Here is a 21,071-nt window from a genome sequence, read left to right as displayed (position 1 = left end):
AGCGCAGGGCCTGGAGCAGGCGCCCCAATTCACTGTACCCAAGGGATAGCTCTGTGTGTGTGTGTGTGTGCATGCGTGCATGTGTTTCCCCATGTGTATGTGAGAGAAAGAGAGAGAGAGAGAACAGGATGTGATCACAAAATGATAAAGCTAAGGATGCACTTTCAGACTAAACTCTGAACTGATGCTGTTTTATTTATGATTTTCTGCCCTGCTGATAATATGACTGTGATGTCCTTTTCGGGGGGTTATCAAGCCAACATTTTTATTCCATATGCCATGACAACTACAGCATTGTGAAGATCAAGTTAAAATTATGCATTGCATTATGAGAGGCCTCAACCTGCCCTCCAAGTTTGTGGGCAGTTACTTAGGGTGCAGTTAGCACATTTGTATGCACAAATAGATATCCCATTACCTGAATGGCTTGTGGAGACACTGTTTGCATGAGCAGAATTGTAGGCACCAACTCATGGGCCAGTTTCCAGATCTGGCCTTCTATTATTTTTAACTGAATGCTAAAAGCACTAAGTCTTGTCCATGTGGGGAAATGTTCTGGCCTTCCTATACTGGTATAATTATAAAAGTGACATAAGTAAAACCGAAAAAAGGCCACTGTTGTTCTGGATCAGTGTCCACAGGTGGGAGTTATACCAGTAGTAATGATGGTATATATCCTCATATAGACGAGCTCTTAGCAGAAATTAAACTGAGCTACAGAATGCAGATCCAGGTTTGGACCTCAGTTTCGACACTGCTCATCCTCAATGTTTGTGGGTGTTTTTCAGTTTGCAGTCCCAGTTGAGCTCATTCTAGAGAGCAGCTCTTAATTGTGAAACTCAAAGCCAAGTTTTGTTCCAGATGTTAGACCCTCTCACATGTGGGGCTGTTTGGCCTGGGATTCTGGTTCACTCCTATCTCTAGTACTAACTCAATACATTAAAATGGGCCAAATTCTACATAAATTTACAATCCCCTCTGTGTGTGTGTTCCCTCTGTGTGCCGCCCCAGCCCCACGTAGTACTGTTTATTCATGTTATAGGTTACCCTTACTGCACATCCGTACCTTATTACACTAAGTGGGATTTGCAGGGAGGGGCTAAGGGGGTTCCCTAGCTGGTGGTTTTCTGTCATGTTAGATTGCGATTCCTACAGAGGACAGCTTGCTTACTTACCAGATCAGTAGTCGGTGGTCACCAGTGTGTTGCTATATGCAGCACCAAAGTAAAGGGTCCAAACTACAACACCAGATTGAAAAATTATTGTTATGTTTGACTATAAGGTGGTATTATATGTACACATACATCGAATCATAGAAGGTTAGGCTTGGAAGAGACCTCAGGAGGTCATCTAGTCGGACCTCCTGCTCAAAGCAGGAGCAACCCCAGCTAAATCATTCCAGCCAGGACTTTGCCTTAAAAACCTCTAAGGATGGAGATTCCACCCCCTCCCTAGGTAACCCGTTCCAGTGCTTCATCACCCTCCTAGTGAAATAGTTTTTCCTAAAAATCAACCTAGACCTCCCACACTTCAGTTTGAGACCATTGCTCCTTATTCTGTCATCTGCTACCACTGAGAACAGCCGAGATCCATCCTCCTTGGAACCCCCGTTCAGATAGTTGAAGGCTGCTATCAAATCCCCCCCATGTTCTCTTCTGCAGACTAAATAAGCCCACTTCCCTCAGCCTCTTCTCATAAGTCATGTGCCCCATCACCCAATCATTTTCGTTGCCCTCTGCTGCACTCTCTCCAATTTGTCCACATCCTTTTTGTAGTGGGGGGTCCAAAACTGGACACATGGAGGACCTGCTCCATGATTTTGCCGGGTGAGGCTGACCAGTTCCCCCAATTCTCCTTCCCTTTTTTAAAGATGGGCACTATATTTGCCTTTTTCCAATCGTCCGGGACCTCCCCTGCTCGCCACGAGTTTTCAAAGATAATGGCTAATTGCTCTGCAATCACATCAGCCAACTCCCTCAGCACCCTCGGATGCATTGTATCTGGCCCCATGGACTTGTGCATGTCCAGCTTTTCTAAATAGTCCTTAACCTGTTCTTTCATCACTGAGGGCTGCTTACCTCCTCCCCATACTGTGCTGCCCAGTGCAGCAGTCTGGAAGCTGACCTTGTCTGTGAAGACCAAGGCAAAAAAAGCATTGAGTACTTCAGCTTTTTCCACATCATCTGTCATTAGGTTGCCCCCCCATTCAGTCAGGGTCCCACACCTTCTTGTTGCTAACATACTTGTAGAAACCCTTCTTGTTACCCTTCACATCCCTTACTAGCTGTAACTCCAGTTATGCTTTGGCCTCCCTGATTACACCCCTGCATGCTCGAGCAATATCTTTATACTCCTCCCTAGTCATCTGTCCAAGTTTCCACTTCTTGTAAGCTTCCTTTTTGTGTTTTAATTCACTGAAGATTTCTCTGTTAAGCCAAGCTGGTCAAGTGCCATATTTGCTATTCTTCCTGCACATCGGGATGGTTTCTTTCTGTGCCCTCAATAAGGCTTCTTTAAAATACACCCAGCTCTCCTGGACTCCTTTCCCCTCATATTAGCCTCCATGGGGATCCTGCCCATCAGTTCCCTGAGGGAGTCAAAGTCTGCTTTTCTGAAGTCCAGGGTCCGTATTCTGCTGCTCTCCTTTCTTCCTTTTATCTGGATCCTGAACTTGACCATCTCATGGTCACTGATGCCCAGGTTGCCACCCACTTCTACTTCCCCTACCAATTCTTCCCTGTTTGTGAACAGCAGGTGAAGAGGAGCATGGTGTGACAGGTTCGATCACAGAAACCCCCTGGGAGCTGCCACCTGATGTGCCAAGACTACTGCCCTTGTTTTCCTGCCCTGTCAGCTTAGGACTCCAGTGCCCTGCCTGGTTTGAGCCAGACCCGCTAGCCTGCTGGAAACCCAGACCCAGGTCTGAACCACGACCCCTAACAGCTGTGGGCTTAACTGAAAGCAGCTTACAGAAGTGTTCCTGTCCTTAACACTCAGGTGCCCAACTCCCAGTGGGGTCCAAACCCTAAATAAATCCGTTTTACCCTGTATAAAGCTTATACAAGGTAAACTCATAAATTGTTCGCCTCCTATAACACTGATAGAGAGATATGCACAGCTGTTTGCCCCCCCCAAGTATTAATACATACTCTGGGTTAATTAATAAGTAAAAAGTGATTTTATTAAATACAGAAAGTAGGATTTAAGTGGTTCCAAGTAGTAACAGACAGAACAAAGTGAATTACCAAGCAAAATAAAATAAAACACGCAAGTCTATGTCTAATCAAACTGAATACAGATAAAAACCTCACCAGTTCCAGTAAGCTCTCTTTTACAGACTAGCTTCCTTCTAGTCTGGGTCCAGCAAGCACTCACACCCCCGGAGTTACTGTCCTTTGTTCCAGTTTCTTTCAGGTATCTTTGGGGGTGGAGAGGCTATCTCCTTAGCCAGCTGAAGACAAAATGGAGGGGTCTCCCACGGGCTTAAATAGACTTTCTCTTGTGGGTGCAGACCCCCTCCTCTCGCCTATGCAAAGTCCAACTCCAAGATGGAGTTCTGGAGTCACCTGGGCAAGTCACATGTCCATGCATGTCTCACAGTTTTTACAGGCAGAAGCCATTGCCCACATGGCACCTTGAATGTCTCCAGGAAGACTTCTTATGTGGATTGGAGCATTCCAAGATGCATTGTTCCTTAAGTGCTTCTTGATTGGGCACTTAACTTTGCTAATTCCTTTCTCCAGAAACTGACCAAATGCTCTACTAAGGTTATTCAGAAATCAAGCCAGTACACGGCCAATATTCATAACTTCGAATACAAAAATGATACAAATAGGATTAATAGATTCCGTAGATTATAACCTTTACATAGATGTATTACATGGCATATGTAGCATAGAACATATTTTAGTTATGTCAAATATTCATAAGCATATTTCCATAAAGCCTTATGGGGGGCACCATCACACATGGCCCTTAGTTGGTTCCTCCAGCACTTGCACCAGGAAGTTGTTCCCAACACTTTCCAAAAACTTCCTGGATTGTCTGTGCACTGCTGAATTGCTCTCCCAGCAGATGTCAGGGCGATTGAAGTCCCCCATGAGAACCAGGGCCTGTGATCTGGAAACTTCTGTTAGTTGTCCAAAGAAAGCCTTGTCTACCTCATCCTCCTGGTCTGGTGGTCTATAGCAGACTCCCACCACATCACCACCCTTGTTGCTCTTGCCTCTAAACTTAACCCAAAGACTCTCAACAGGCTTTTCTCCAGTTTCATACTGAAGCTCTGAGCAATCATTCCGCTCTCTTACATCCAGTGCAACTCCTCCACCTTTTCTCCCCAGCCTGTCCTTCCTGAACAGTTTATACCCATCCATGACAGTGCTCCAGTCAAGTGAGTTACCCTACCATGTCTCTCTTACTCCAATCACGTCATAGTTCCTTGACTGTGCCAGGACTTCCAATTCTTCCTGCTTGTTTCCCAGGCTTCTTGCTTTCATGTACAGGCACGTAAGATAACTAGCCGATTGCCCTTTCTCAGTATGAATCAGGAGGCCTCCCCTGTTGCACCATCCTCCTTGTATTTCCTCCCGCTATCCCACTTCCCCACTTACCTTACATACATATATATCCATATACACTACAAATATATATATATCATATCCATATTATTCATATGTATTAATTATCTGGGAGTGCCCCCAAGGTTCAATCATAAAACTACATTCCTCAATCAAAGTCCCGGGTCTAATATTCCCAGGCCCACTATAAGGGACTGATAACAATTGGAAAATAAAATCTGTCCATCAGTCGCATGAGGGAATGTGCAGACTAAGGGATACATGAGGCATGAATGTGTGGATGGGAAAGTAAGGGGGCCCCATAACAGTGTTTAGCTCACTGGGCCACCTTCAGTCCATGCATTATATTTTTCCAGGACGATGGGTAAACATCCTCCCCATAAAAAGACAAAAAGCGGGGGAATGTAGTAGCAAGAGAGCCTGAGACATAAGCCCTTGTATCAGAGGCCTGGTATAAGGCAGGACCTGCCAACAGAATCTGGCAAGAACAGGGCTGATATTGGAGAAATACACATTCCTAAGAAGTGCTAAGCACAGAGTACTCACGCAAACACATCTCGATATCAAGTGATACCAGAACATCCCAAGGATGGTACAAAAACATTCCCCAAGAATAATAGGAACACACTGACCCCTCCTAAAAGATAAGGTTAGGATGACAGTACGTAATAGAGATGTTTTGATCGAACCATCATGTACAGATAATGAGTGATAACTAGCCACATCAGTGGCAGTAACTAACTATGTCAGAGAGGCAGTACTAACTTGTTTGTACTGGGATATAAAGATGTATCTCAGAGGGAGTCTCTTTGTCTGGCCTAGGGAGGAACGGAAAGTCCCGCCATTCACTGAGCTGGTCCATTGTTATGGGCATACATGTTTTAGTGGTCCGGTAGAGTCTGCAGGATACTAGTACCATGCTTCGTTGACAGTAAACCTGGCTGGGTGCCTTCGTCCCTTAACGGTTCGCTCAAGGTCTACCATGCCAGCTGTCTGCACAGGACTGGGGCAGCACACAGAGGGAACACGCACACAGCCAAACATCTAACAACATCTAAGCACATCTAGTAACAGGTGAAAGGTTTTACATAAATCTATCTGTCTGTCTATCTAGGCCAGCCAGAGCTTCCTTTGCATTTCAACTTGTGAGACGGATTCTAATTTACACTGAGGCCCCTTTACACCACTCTGAGAGTGCAGAGGGACTGTAGTGTAAATGAATCATAGCCTATGTAGTCATTTCCACGAGTGCGATGTGGGTGTCAAACACTAGCAAATCTGTATGGAGATGATTTTCACCCGCTTTGCATTGATGGAAATGGCGACACAACATACAGTGTGGTGGAATGAGCGCATGATTTGTATCTGGCATGTGGCCCCATGGATCCCATTCAGCTATGTTTCATTTGTTACCTAAAGCTCTGTCCACACTAAGATTTCTTTTCCCTACAGTTTCCCACTTTTGCTGCCACCAGTTGAGCTCTACCAGCGGAAGCAGCAGCAGGAGCACTAGTGTAGACAGGTTTCCGTCTGGCCCCCTGTGTTTCTAAGCTCAAAGAAGGGCTGCATGAAACTGTGGTTAAAATGCCTGCCAGTGCCATGGTAGCACGGGAACATTTTGGAAAAAAATTTTTACCATAGAGCTAGTCCTAGGGTCTGATCCGAAGCCCACCACAGTCCTTCTGTGGACTTCAAAGAGCTTTAGATGAGACCTTGAGCAAGCTTTGTGCAGCTCTAAGTGACATTTTCAGCATCCTTTGTGAGAGCTCTTGGTCTCCTTTCTACTGGGGTCTATATGTAATAGATTTAGTTTTTCTTTGCTTCATCAGCTAAGCTGAGGAGTCCCCCTTTTCATTCAGAACAGTCCATTCACGTGGAGACGTATCATTGCTGCTGTGCTTCTTTGTTTGAAAAGATACCAATTGTCTGTCAGTTTATGTTAAGGTCATCCTTTGCTTCCCCCCACCTGGAAGGGATGGAGCGATACAGGGGGTACAGCTGGAAAAAGGCATTTTTTGGTTAGGAAGCAAAAATGTTGGATTAAATAAGTACATTGAAACCAACTGACTTCAATGGGAAAAGAGGTGGGCCAGTGTTGAGCACTTTGGAAAATCCCACTCATGAGCTTTTTTCTAACAAGAAAAACCTATCTCAGTGGGTGCCTGAACTATTAAATTGTGCAGATTTATTCTGGCATCGTGACAAAGCTGTGTCATTACTCATGCCTGTGACATGGGGAACAAGGCAGGCTCTTGCCATTTGACTAAATAGTTAATGTTAATATAACTTAACTTTATGTTAAGCATGTGCTTAAGTTTCTCTCTATTCAGCAAAGCACCTTAGTGCCATTGCAGTCCATGGAAATTAAGCATGTGTTTAAGCGCTTTGCTTTGGTGAGGATGTAGCACTGAGCATTATTGTAAATCTGTTGCTTTGATGGGATTTGTACGGTATGTTACTTATAGAGCTTTATGTTTAAATTAAACACCGGTGGAGGTGGATTAATTTCTCCAAGAGATCCCTCTGTTTTACAGCTTTAAATTTATGCATCATATGATCAGATACTTCAGCCTGCTCTCTGAGTTTGTGTGTGTCTGTTTATTTAGAGGGCAATTACAACATTTGAATGTGCCAATGAAAGCCCCTCTACCCATGTATACATGCTATATTTAAACGCTGCCCCCCCTCCCCCCCGCATCCCCAATGTATTGGTATTTTGGTTTTACAAAATCTTTTTTCTTTTAAAATATGTTGACCATTTGAATACAAAACCACGGGGGCAGGGTCATTTGTTGGACAGCAATGTGATTATATAAACATTCCCCTTCTCCCCCCGCCCCTCCAGAAAGTAGAGATGACAAGATCCAGTGCCCACAATTCAAGAAGGATGTTGATGAATTGCAGAGGTTTCAGAGAAGAGCCACGAGAATGATTAAAGGATTAGAAAATATGCCTTGTAGTGATAGACTCAAAGAGCTCAATTTATTTAGTTTAACACAGAGGAGGTTAAGGAATGGCTAGATTACAGTCTATAAGTATCTACATGGGGAACAAGTATTTAATAATGGGATTTTCCATCTAGCAGAGAGAGGTCTAACACAATCCAATGGCTGGAAATTAAAGCTAGACAAATTCAGACTGGAAATAAAGTGTACATTTTTAACAGTGAGGGTAATTAACTCCTGGAACAATTTCCCAAGGGTCATGGTGGATTTTCCATCACTGACCATTTTTAACTCGAGATTGGATATTTTTCTAAGAGCTCTGTTCTAGGTATTATGTGGGGCAGCTCTCTGGCCTGTGTTACTCAGGGGGTCCAGACGAGATGGTCATAAGGGTCCCTTCTGGCCTTGGAATCTACCTCTTAGGTCGCCTCGTTCTCTTCCCTCCCGCACTGCCTGCCAGCTGGAGATGGGTCCTTACGCTATACTGCCCAGGCTTGTGCCTATCTAGTTTTACTATCGCAGCGGATTGGGGTTTCCATTCCTACCATTGGGAGATTATCCCACAATCCAGTGGTTCTCCCTGCAGTTCAGCCCACATTTTCCTTTTCTCCTTCTCGTCACATTATTCCCAGCTGTACCCCCATGGGCCATGCTGGGCAAATCCTGAGTTAGGGCCAGCTCATCACCTCCACTTTTGGCCCAAGTCCTACTGAGATCAAGGAACAGATGCCCACTAATTCCACCAGGCCTTTGCTATGGAGGGGATGAATGATCAGATTCTGAAAGTGCATGGTGGGAGGCGAGCCAGATGTTTATATATATATATATGTGCCAGTGCAGAAGGGATCCAGGTGTAAGTGTATAAACATAATATATATAATTACAGTGTATATGCACCAGTGCAGCTCCCTGTGAGTCCATTTACATGGGCCTTACTATTTTATGGTCTTAAGGGGCATTTCCAGCAAGGAATGTATTAGGATGGGACAGACCTGAGTTTTCCTGAATCAAACCATAATTCTTATGTGTAGATGCTGTGTACCATAGCCATGAAAATCAGCTTTTCTCTCCTCAGTTAACTCTGATTTCTTTGCCTTTGATGTACTATATTGAATTCCTTTACAGAATATTAATTTTGACTTTCTAATCATCCTATTAGCCTTTGAGGACTGATGCAGGAATGACTTCCAAAAGTCCTGTAACAATTTCAGACTACCCAATAAATGCCATGAGCTCTAATTCCATTGTGGTAAGACCATCCCAATCGCTTTCTATTTTCTCTCTACTGAAACATACAAAGTCAGAAAAAATAGTTTCTGAGCAAAATGATCCAGGAGTAATTATTAATCCCCAGAGAGACAGATTGACTGGAGTAGATTTCTGGCTGCATTGCGATTGGGTGGGCATACTGGTCAGGGACCTTAAGATGAAGGAACTGGGAGAGGATACTTTAGTCTTTGATGTAGCAATGGGGGAACCTCCAGAAGATTGGAGCTCATGTTCACAGAAACTTCAAGGGAGCTACCCCATGGCTGAGGTTAGCCCCGCTATGCTCCTCTGAACTAGCTGAGTCTCTTGAGTGTCCAAACTCAAGCTGGAAATCTCCTGCCATCCATAAAGTTCTTTATTTCCTCCTCCACTCTGTCTGGAAATGCCGTGAGGAGCCTTTCTCCTGAGCTGCAAGCACACCAAGGCCTTTAGAGAACTCAGCAGTGCAGAGAGTGCACAGAAATGAACAAAAAATACGGGGAAAGAGTGAAATGGACCCTCTGGAAAAAGATTTGGGTCTAGCGTTTTACTGAAAGCTCACAGCTAGTGGCAACATTCCTTACCCTAGGCAACCCATCTGTATTGCAGACTAGAATAGTAGCCCTACAGAGGACGAGTCCTGCACTTCTTGCACATGCAGTATGCCCACTGCTTTCCTTAGGAGTTCTGAGTGTGTAAAAAATGCAAGATCGCAATGTAAATGCAAATATTTGTAGTGGGATTTTTCTCATGTTCCATCCAGTTGCGTGTACCTTGAGAGTCTCCAGACAAGCTGCATTTTCTTGAAAGTAATCTAGGGCATGGGAATGGCTCTCCAATGGGGAGGTGGTGGGGGGGGAGGTGGAGAAGGAGCAATGCGGAAGAAAAGATGCACCTAGGTGGCAGTGTTCAGAATGGCTCTAAAGCTTGGGTGTGTGTGGATGTGGGGGTTGGGTCCAGGCCCATCTCTGTTCAGAAGCACTGGTCCCTCTGAAAGGCTGCTGCATTCTTAAAATTCATGTGACAGCTCAGACCCTCACCTAGTGTCAGTCAGTGTAGCTCCCATGCAGTGACAATGGCCAGTGGTGCTGGAACATTTTTTACAGTGGGGGTGCTGAAAGCCAGTGGTCCCCACACCAAACTTTTTACCTCACCTCCTCCCTCACTCCTGTCTGTACCCTCCCCCACACCCCAGAGTTGGGGCCAGGAGAGGGGCCATGGCTCGGAGGGGGAAGGGGGGACGCAGACAGGGGTAAGGGGGCCAAGGCTGGGACCTCACGTGTGAGGCCGGGAGCAGAGCCTCCAGCGTGGGGCCGGCGGCAGCGGGGACCTAGCATGCTTCCAAGTGGCAGGCCATGAACAGAGCCCTGGGCGCGGGGCCGGCAGCAGCCAGGAGCTGAGTCCCCAGGCGCGGGGCCAAGAACAGAGCTCCAGGCGCAGGTCCTGCAGCCGGGAGTCAGGACCTAGGTGCGGGGCCAGCAGCACCAGGACCCTTGGCGCAGGGTGGCAGGCAGGACCCCACACAAAAACTGGGGGTGCTTCAGCACCCCCCGCGCCCCCAGTTCCCGCACCTATGACAGTGGCGCACTTGGAGTGACTTCAGCTGAGCTGCATCAGTTTACACCAGCTGAGGATCTGGCCCACTCTTCTTTAGGAGGCAGCTGAGCTGTCATTTTCCCTGATCCTAAATGTCTCCAAGGGCCTTTCCAGAGATAGTGGCAATGTCCTTTTTCATTAGGGTCTTTGGCCTAAAGGTCTGACACTTGTGCTTCTGTCCATGTCTTTTTCCCCTACAGGAATTCAATGCAATGCTGTTTGCCATCTGTGTCTCTAGCTGTGTCTCATCTTTTCATCTCCTCCTCTAGTTGCCTATGCTAACCCTTTAGTTTTTTTGCCATTCTATTACCTTTGCAGTACACATGCTGCTGCAATGCAATTGCATTGCTGTACTCTCCAATGTCCCCTGTTTAAAAAATCCTATTGTCTGAATCAAGTGGCGGTGGGTGGTTTTGTGCTTTGTTTGGTTTTCTGTGCATCATTTTTTAATTTTTATTCTGACCGATGTAACTTCTGCTAAAATGTCTTCCTTATAATTTGCTTGGTGATCACACAGCCTTCTCACCATTCACTGAGAGCAGGACCAGATCTCACAGAGTCTGAAAAGAGCTATGTGGTAAGGCCACTGTTTCAATCAGATGCACAGTCGTAGACAGACAGTAACGCCTTCATAGAATTTAAAGTTGCCAGCTGCTTTCTTAGTCACAAAAAAATCTAGATATCATTGTATTTGTAATGGAGAAATAGAATTTAGCATCTAGAAAAACTACCAGAGCCAACATGGAATTGGTATAATTGCATTGTCTGTATTGGATTAGAGTTAAATGAGTAGTGCATGACTGGAGTGTGTGTTCTCGTATTCCAACTGTAGCGATTGCAATGGTGCCACTGCTGACTAATTGCAACCTCTTATGCTATTGTGTGTTTTTTTTTAAACAAATCTTCCAACTAAGTACCAAATTCTTCTGTATTGCCTGTTTTTCCATGCTTACACCTGGATCCCTTCTGCACTCCACTTCCTGGATATTTACCTGGATCTACAACTCTTTTGTTTGACTGGACTTATGTGCTGCATCTGGAATGTCCCATCTCTTCCTGTCTATTTTTCCCTCCCCCCCCCATTCCTTGTTGACTGTTCTATGGGTGTTCCGTGGATGTCAATGCTGCCTACCACGCAGGAAGCAGTTTGCAATGAGATCATAAACATTGCAGAAAAGTCTGTTCATTACTGCAGTGCTATTTCTCAACCTCTTGACTCTCTCCACACGGTGGCCTCTAATGACAATAAACCATCTCTAATCATTTCTCAGCAACCTCAAGCACATCAACAAGGAGCCAGCCCTGACAGGAGTCAAACACCAGGAGACATGTAAGTGGCTCTGGTTGCCCTCTCTCCCAGGGGTCTGGTTTGCATCTGTCATGTGCTGTTAAGTGTGGCATTATTTGGTGTTTCCCTTAAAGCTCCAGGCCCTGGAGGCATGTGATTATGCAATAGTGTCAGCTTTCATTAAAAAAATAAGGAAGTTTCTAGCCCTCATCATTGCAGCGAAAAGCCTGAAAACAGGACCCCTGTATTTATACAGCACCGGGCACAATATGCTGCTCGTACATGACTGGGGTGCCCTGATTTGGGGTTCTGGAATGCTTGGGATGGACAGTACTACATCGTCTCTTTCTGCAGCTTGAATCCTTGCTTCTTACACACAGATGGAGGGAAAAACTGTGTCCCAAGTTTTCGGCCAGGGGGCCTGATTCTTCACTGCCTTGTGAAGTCATTTTCACCTGTGTAGAAGTGGGAGCACGAGCATCCTGAGTGGGTAGTGCTTTGCACGGGGTAAAAAACTACCCAAGGAGCAAAGCAAATCGGGCCCATCATACCAATGCATGGAGACAGAATGACGTGCTTGAGGAAGCTTGTAAAGTAATACAGTCCTTCAAAGCATAATGGAAATTAGCACAGGGTAAATGTTCAGTATATCGTGCATACACAGGATCTGAATCAGCTTCCCAGCTGCTGCTCGAGAGATCTCACAGTTAAGAGTCACACTCCTGCATATACTTCCTACAGGGTGTAGGACTCATGACAGGAAGCCTCATGCCCAGCAGTGAGTGACTGCAGGATCAGCCCCTAAGATAGATGTTGCCCAGATAAAGAGGGACAAGGGCAAGAGAGGTGTGACACAGGCAGATAGTGGGTGGGACATGGTTAATTAGAGTGGACAATTTGGTGCTAAATGCATAGAAAGTATCATTTCCTGGTGGGACTGCTAGTGCAGGGAATTAGACTCCATAACCTGCTACTTTCTCCTGAAGGTCTCTGGTTCAAATGCAGCCTAGATTGGTGCCTACCATCTGATTCATAGGAAATGAGTTGGTGGGTTCACAGTAGCTCCTAGGTGGCTAGTTGTTCACAGCACAATATAGCCGCTCTTACACTGGCATCAATAGGCCCTTTTTGGCAGTGTCCACAGAGAAACCAAGGACTGAATGGGCTTAGCGACTAATGCTGAAATTCCCAAAGCTGCCTAGGGCAGTGGTTCTCAACCTCTCCAGACGACTGTACCCCTTTCAGGAATCTGATTTTGTCTTGCATACCCCAAGTTTCACCTCATTTAAAACTACATGCTTACAAAATCAGATATAAAAACACGAAAGTGTCACAGCACACTAGTACCGAAACATTGCTGACTTTCTCATTTTTACCATATAATTATAAAATAAATCCATTGGAATATAAATATTGTACTTATATTTCAGGGTGATACTTGAGCTTGTTTTTCACTTGTGAGCCTTGTCTGAAGCTCGAGCCCCAGGTGGTGGGGCTGAAGCATGTAACTTAGCTTTGCGGGGACCCCTGTGGCGTGGGGCCCCAAGCAGTTGCCCTACTTACCACCCCCTAATGCCACCCCAGCATTTGCGATCCCATGACCACCCTGGCGGCTAGGATTGTCCTGGAATCTCCAGGAATTAAAGATTCATCTTTAATTAAAGATTATATCATGAGATGAAATCTCCAGGAATTCATCCAGCCAAAGTTGGCAACTCTGTGGGGGCTGCCATCCCAAGGTTGAGAAACACTGTTCTAGATGAGTTGAGTACCCCCTGGAAGACCTCTGCGTACCCCTAGGGGTACACATACTCCTGGTTGAGAACCACTGGCCTAGGGCATTTAAACACATAATTTCCATTAATATCAATGGGGATTGTGTATCTAAATCCCCTAGATGGCTTTGAAACTCTCAGCCAAAACTACTCTCTAACTCCTTGATAAACATTAGTGATTGAAGTCCATTGGTGGGGCAGCATCAAAGGAGCTTGTGCTTCCCACCAGCCTAGTCTCTGGAGAACTTGAGGACTAGAGTCTCCAGGGCTGGACATTTGGCACCTATCACCAGCACCGATTTCACTCCCAAGGAGAGGTAGGGCTGAGCCACAAGGCTGGGAACTGGAGCCAAACTTCACTCAAAGCTCCGGGGGTTGCTCAGAGCTATGGGCTTGGATCAGCTTCATCTCCAAACCCACAGGCTCCATCTTGGTTGCAGTGGAGTCGCATGTGTGTATCTCAGCAGAATTTGGTCCCTGATTTCTCCTGTCTATACTCTTCTTCAAACAGTTGCTGTGTACAAAGCGAACCTTTCTCAAAGGCATTTCAGTCAGGCACCAGGACACTCAGTGTGCAATGGAATATGACTAGAGGCCTGAGCAAGCAAATGAACTCCCGTTCTGCCCAGGGCAGAAATGGATATACCCAGAATTTGGAGGAGGTGGGGAATGGTGGAGTCTTGGTTCTACCAGCAGTACTCCCTGGGAGTAAGGGCAGAACAAAGAGGAAGTTGTGGCTTCCTAATCCCAGTTCCTTCTTTGGGATGCTCCTTGCAGTGCAGCTGTACCATTGTTCCTTGCTGGGGACTGTGTTCGCGTGACAATGCCTAGCCCTGCTTTAGCAGCACAGGTGGTTTACAATTGGTTTTGGACTCCACAATAGGATGTACAATAAACATGTGGTAGCTTTTCAAAATGCAGTGTGTATTGGACGTGATTGGATGTCCGCAGAGTTCACTGAATAATTTGTAACATCTCTCTCCCTCTCTTGGCTTTTAGACTTAGCTACCAAGCCCTGTACAGCTATATTCCCCAGAACGACGATGAGCTGGAGCTAAGGGATGGAGATATTGTAGATGTCATGGAGAAATGCGATGATGGCTGGTTTGTGGGTGAGTGCATCCTATGTTTATTTTATTATTATTAATTATTATTATTATAGGCAGTAAAAAATGGGGAATAGTGGAAAATGTCAAAATTTGGAAATTGCTTCAAAATGGAGCAATGTTTTGGGGTTTTTTCCCAAAATTTGTCATGAAATATTTTTGAAACATTTTTAATTTCCTCTCTTCCCATATTTTTTCCACTGAGAACAATACAGGAATGATATCCAGGCAGATGGATTTTTTCCCACCAACTTTTTCATTTTTTTCATTTTTCCTCTTGCTACTCTGTAACTTTTCAAAACTTCCCCAGTTTTGGAAAGGTGGCATAATTACAGAATTTCAGTTTTTCTTTGGCCACTCTGGAATTTTTCCAAAGTTGAGGAAGCTTTGACATGTTACAGAGAGTGGAGAAAGGAAAATTGGTGGCGGGGGGAAGGGGAGAGGAAAAAATATGTGGAGGGGAGACAAACATTAAATAAATAAATAAATAAATAAATAAAATAGCCCTACAGTCCAGAAAACCAAATTTCCAAAATTCAAAATTTCTATTTTTTAAAGACAGCAGAAAATTTTAAACCAAAAAAAAAAAAAAAGCTTTTGGCAAACTTAAGTTTCCCAAAAGGGCCATTCTTCATCAAAAAGTCTCGAAGGAAGAAAATTGGCCGTCTCTAATTGTACTGCCGCACTGATCCAGTGCTGCAGGGCTGCACTGCACTTCACACACACTTCCCCTGGCTCAAGGAACTTGCTCTGAACAAGCCAAGTCACAGGGGAAGGGCTGAGCAGGAAAGGAGTGTTAGAGGGGGGATTGCTGAGAGAAGCGGATTTTAAAGAATGATTTGAAGGAAAGGGTTTGGTAGACGGGCAGCGGAGTAGCCGGTGATTATGACTCTCATTTAAGCAGAAAAAAGGAATACACCAATGCACTGCCCGTTTCCAAAAGGGATGGTAGCTGGCATGCCTGGTAGCAGTCTCAGCAGAGATGCCAAGAGCTGAATGGGTCACAGACCAAGGGTATGTGCATGCATCAAGCGGGGGTGTGCTTGGCAGTTCGAGGACACATACCTGCCAAGCTCTCACTGAGCAAGCGTGCTAGAAATGGAGTGCAGCGCAGCAGCACGAGTGGGGGGAGAGGCTAACAGCTGAGTGCGTTCCTAGCTTCCCTGGTGGAGAGACACTCAAGACAGCCACGAGCTATGTCTAGGAGAGCTAGCCATGGTTATGTCTCCTCCTCCTCACTCAAGTGTTGACATACCCTGAGAGGCTTGAGAGCCCCTCTCTCGTAGCAGGGCTTCCCTCCAGAGCAGGGCGGAGGCACACTATGAAACCTGTGTGTGCCCAGGCCAGATTTTCCAAAGAGCTAAGTATGCTGGGTGCTGAGTTCTTTTGTAAGTTTGACCACAAGCAATGCAATGGGAGATGAGCTCTTTGGACCTCAGGCCCATCTGTGTGTGCAAAGCACATGGAAGCCTGGCCCGATTGTGTTCTGAGGCCACAGGCCCAGATTGTGCTCTCCATCGCACCTGGGCAAATCACTCCATTGATTTCAGCTGATTTAAATGGATGTAGCAAAGATCAGAGTCTGGCCCGTAGGCTGCAGCCCTGTCAATCCAGCACTAACAACTGCTGTATTAAAATTAAAAAACAAAATGAGTGCGGTTAGTGACAAAAGTGTTTCAGTTAATTCTATTCAGGAACAACAGAATTTTTGACCAGGACCCCTCTTCTCCTGCGTTGCCAAGAACAATGATTTGTACCCAGTCTGGCTTACAAACAAAGCAGGCTGCTCTTTCCATTTCCAAACCCAGTGACCTTCCCCTGTAGCTCCATCTTATTCAATTGCGTTCTCGTTTTCTTTCCCAACAGGTACGTCTCGGAGAACAAGACAGTTTGGCACTTTCCCAGGCAACTACGTGAAACTGCTGTACCTTTAAAACAATCATGCGCCTGCAACGCTGATTAGTATGCTTTGTTACCAGACAACATTTAAGTAGCAAAGACCTTTGAAATCAGAAAATTTATTAATGTAATAAACAGAAGATGAGAAGTGGAATGGGGATGTGGTTATGTGGTACAGTTCTGGGTTGAATGTGCAGGTCTGGGTCTGAGTGACGCTGGGCTTACTGTTCTTGTTTGCTGAAGGAAAGAGACAAAGTTTCTAGTTTACAATGCTGCCTTTGTGTTATTTGCCCCTCCTCCCCAAGAGTTCTGAGGACAGAGCTTAGTTTTCATTCTTTTCATTGAGTACTTACCTCTGAGACAGAGTTGGGGGAAGCAGCAGAATAGAGTGTGCGATAGGTTTTGCTTGTGTGAGAGAAAAAGCAATGGGAACTGTGATGCATTGGAGCAACATGCAGCTCTGCAGCTGCTCCCTCTCTATAACTGGGGGAGGCTTTCTCTGAGATTACCCCCATCTGCAAGGTAATTTTCACTCTGCCTCCCACTTTCATTCTCAATTCTTTCTTTGTGATGTGCACCGTAACGTACATGGCAGGCAGAGAACGGTTTTATGTGGTTAGACTAGGTAGCACTCTATCAAATGGGGAGGGGCTTTGAACTGACAGTTTAATCCAGAGCAATCAGCCAAAAAAATACCCTCAACTTTGGTAATATTCTGCTTCATAATATCCACCCCTGCAGGTTTTTCTGTGTGTGTGTGTATATGGGTGAGCGTATTGTGTGCATAGAAACGAACAGGGTTACAATTTCCATGAGGAATCAACCCAGATTTTATAAAAATGGAACACAAATAACGGAGAATGTAGGGGGCACAGATCCTGTTTGCAAATCCCATGGCTGTTTCCCCCCTAAATGTTGCTCTGAATAACTGCACACATTTTGAAGTGTACTCTTTGCAATAAAGAATTTATTTTTTTCCTGGTATTCTATTGTAGACATTCGGATAGATGCTAGCAAAATATTACTGAGCTTGCTTTTTTTTTGGTGGTGGTGGTTCTTGATTAAACACACGCATTTTGGCTGCCTCCTAATGAAACTAGCAAGACAAACCAATTTGTAAAGCTGTGTTTAAACAGCTACTACCAGCTGCATATATTTGTACTTTTTTGAAAAAACACAGCTTGCCCACATACTTGCCTGTAAGTCAAAAATGAATGCTCTTTTTGATAGAAATTCTATTTCAAAAAGAAAAAAGTCTAGATAAAACCAGTTGCATCAGACTGCTTCCTACATTTCCAGTACAAATAGCAAAAGTTTAGATTGCTATTTTGGCATCAGCCATATTTAATAATAGAAAATGCCTATTTTTATGCCGATGCTTTTATACAAACTGATTAACAGTAACTGCAACTAACTGACTGTTAGCATGACTTGCAATACGTTTTGATAAATTAGCCATACTCCTGGGTTTAAAAACACTTATCTTTCGCTGAGATCAACGGAAGAGAAGACTTAAAGTGCTTCGGAAGTATGATTGTAAATATGTATATTTAACTTTGTACAGACAATGTACTTACCTTGTATAGAAAAAAATAATTTAAACAAAATGAATGGAAGGAGGAAAAAAGGCAGTTATGAAAGGTTGTTCTTTTTTCATTTTTATTTAAATGAAGGAATTCTATGTAAGCTCACATGAAGAGTGTTAGCACAAAATATCCACTCTAAACCAGATACAAATACAACACAAAGCACCATTATATTTTTGTGCAGGAGTGGGGGTAACTTCAATCCTTATCTTATTTATGGTTTTTGATTTTCTGCTTTTGAGTTGCATTCTTGTTATCTGCGGCAATGTTTAGACCTATTGCTAGGACTGGATCACACCTAATTAATCTAGCCAACAAAGTAACATGATGATATTGACTGTCTATAACGAACTCATTTAAAGGTTTATTTTTGTTGCTGTTGCCATTTTTAGTTATATACACACACAAACACACACAAACCGCAATTTATTTTTGTGTTGATTTTGGTTCCTTATTGCAGTGGATGATGATTTGACAATAAATTGAAGGGCTGAATTATTCCTTTGGTCCTAGTCCAAGTTATTTACTGAAGTTTGTTGGGAGTTGTTGTGTGGCCATTGACTGTCAAAAGGAATTTTGGCCTTTTGAAAATGAGCCTTAGGCTCTTCAATCAGGCGCTGTGATGCTCAGCGCTGCAATGCTGAAATGCCTTGAAACATCTGGGCCTAAGTGCCATGCCGACTCAGGGCCTCTGCCCAGGGGTAGACCCTTGTGCTCAGACAAAGCCCCGCTAGGGGATATGTCTCTAATGCCCACAGCAGGGAGCCACCCAGAGCTAGTGGGGCTGTACTAGAGCTCTGCAGGCAGCCCTTTGAAGTTGTGACTGGGGCTGGATCTTGGGCTCTGAAGCCCCACCCCTCTTCCCCCCAGTCCCTCAGCTTTAGAGGCTGAGCTGCAACTTCACAGTGCTGGCTACAGAGCTATTGTTAGAGCACTAGTGTAAGCCCCACTCTGCCGACCCACCTGGGCTGTGTAGATGTACCCCAAGTGTGGGCGGATGTCTGCCCAGGACATTCAGCTGCAAGATCAGAGCCCCAGGCTGAGAACACCAGCTGCAGCACCAGTGGCAAAGGCTCACTTGCTAAATGACCACCTGAGTAGCTCAAAGGGTTTTAAATGCTGGACAGATGTGAATAAAGGGCTCTGTCATATCATCAGGTTTTAAGCAGAAATCCCCATGGGACTCAAGGAAGGGTTCTACCAAAGAGCAAATGACACAATGTGGGGAATCATTGGGCCACAGAAAGCAGAGCTGAAACTAGATCCAAGCATCACAGAGTCCAGCCACTGAAGAGCAGGGTATAGGGAGGTGTGCATGGATTAAGGCTACAGGGGGACAGCTCCATCCATTTCAGGGCCCCTCCCACCTGGTCCTTTAGCATAGACTCTCCCCCCCCAGACAGCCCCTTGGGCTCTGCCTAACGTGCCCCCATGACCATGTCTTGTTTTCTCCTTAATCAGCACTGCTCCTACCAAGCTTGGTAGCCCCACTCCCCCAAAGCAGATTGACAGCAGTCAGCTGCACACTGCTGCTTACTTCTCTGCCTCGGATTCTCTGCTGCAACCAGCTGTGGTCAAAGATACCAGTAACCCGATGATCTGGCCTTAAAGGTGACCTGCAAAGGACAGAAAATGCTTGGGTTTGTGCCCTTTATTGATGGATAAAGCAGGCCTGAAAGGCTTTGGGTTGGGTTTCTTTATTTTTTTTCTGCTTGTTTTTTACATTAAAAATTCTCGTCGTCTTTACAGTTGAACGCTGCAGCAGACTGGAGAACTGCTGCAATTGTGTGATCCCAAGAGACTGAACGCAATTGAGAGGGGATGGGCCTGTTAGTTCGCTTAAACTTTGTTTTTTGTTTCACACCTGTTTTAACTCCCGTGGCTACGGAACATTTGGAGGAAATGATGTCTTGGCTAAAGATGGAGCCCCTGCCTTCACATTAAAGGGATAACAACTCTCTATACAGGTTGGAGACCCCACCCCCTAAAGCCTCCAGCAAAACTAGGAAAGACCAGACTTTCCACCTTTTGGTATGTTCAAAGTACGAAACAAAGCTGAGCTTGTTTTGTGGGGGAGGGGAGGAAGGACCCCTTTTAGGACTTCCATAATATACAATAAAGAAATATAAAAGGGCATAAACCTTATTTAAAAATAGCCCCTTGCCAATCACTTTTAGACCACCTCTTCTCAGCAGACATTTTAATGGTTTGGCTTATGTGTTTAAACAGAAGTTCCCTCTATGGGACAGAATTGTAACTGCTCAACTGTGTCTCGTAAGCGCTACACTTCTAGCAGTTAATGGAGATTCTCCTTCAGTGGTAGTGGCCTGTCCTCTTGAAGCAGAAGAATCTGAGTTCCATGCCCACTGCTCCCACACAGTTCTGTTGGCCAAGATGTGAAGCAGAGCACCAATGGGTGAGTGCTAGGTGGCTAAGGGGGGTGCTGATAAGACACTCAGCTCTCATCAAAAGCCCAAGAAGTAGTAACACGGACTGAGTAGTTGCCAGAAAGTTCAGGCACAAACTTGAAAACCAATGAGAAAACCTGGCATCTTAATTGAGTACCTGTTCTGTCACCCCAGTGCCCCTGGGCAGGATGTCGCAGTAAAACCAGACTGGTCACTGGCAGAGATGCAGCTTTAATGGCATGCACGCTGGCACCTGCCAGACATGTACAATTGCAGACCAAAGAAAAGAAGAGAACCACCCCAGGGGTGGCAGGTTTGTAGAAATTTTGGTGGTACCCAGAACCCTCCCCCCCACTGCAAACTCCACACACACACACCTGCCTAAGGCTCTGGGAGGGAGTTTGGGTGGGGGAGGGTGTCTGGGGTTCAGGCAAGTGGGGTGCAGATGCAGGCTCTGGGAGTGAGTTTGGGTGCAGAAGGGGTGAGAGGTCAGGCTCTGGGAGGGAGTTTGGTGGGGGACGGGCTCTGGGGTGCGGGCTCTGGGCTGGGGCAGGGAATTGGGTGCAGGGTGCAGGCTCTGGAAGGGAATTTGGCTGCAGAAGGGGTGAGAGGTCGGGCTCTGGGAGGGAGTTTGGGTGGGGGA

The 21,071-nt window shown here is 45.4% G+C and overlaps 1 protein-coding gene across 17 annotated transcripts in view; it reads left to right on the top strand.

The window, feature by feature from the left end:
- The window catches only part of SORBS1 (sorbin and SH3 domain containing 1), a 110,938-nt gene extending 92,420 nt beyond the window's left edge, over nucleotides 1-18,518 (top strand). For 13 of the 17 annotated variants that reach the window (XM_043550575.1, XM_043550571.1, XM_043550573.1 and 10 more), the window contains 3 exons: nucleotides 11,638-11,696; nucleotides 14,429-14,541; nucleotides 16,402-18,518. In XM_043550575.1, the coding sequence (XP_043406510.1) occupies nucleotides 11,638-11,696; nucleotides 14,429-14,541; nucleotides 16,402-16,469 (240 nt within the window). In that variant the 3' untranslated portion in view covers nucleotides 16,470-18,518. Of the gene's footprint in view, nucleotides 1-10,883; nucleotides 10,944-11,505; nucleotides 11,697-14,428; nucleotides 14,542-16,401 lie in introns of all 17 variants that reach the window. The other 4 variants (XM_043550569.1, XM_043550570.1, XM_043550581.1 and 1 more) reach the window with 3 other exon arrangements.
- Nucleotides 18,519-21,071: the final 2,553 nt, after the last annotated feature.

Source organism: Chelonia mydas, chromosome 7 (genome assembly GCF_015237465.2).
Source record: "Chelonia mydas isolate rCheMyd1 chromosome 7, rCheMyd1.pri.v2, whole genome shotgun sequence".
NCBI classification, from domain to species: Eukaryota; Metazoa; Chordata; order Testudines; family Cheloniidae; genus Chelonia; species Chelonia mydas.
Note: the sequence above shows the minus strand (reverse complement) of the source record. Positions and strands in the feature narration are given on the sequence as shown.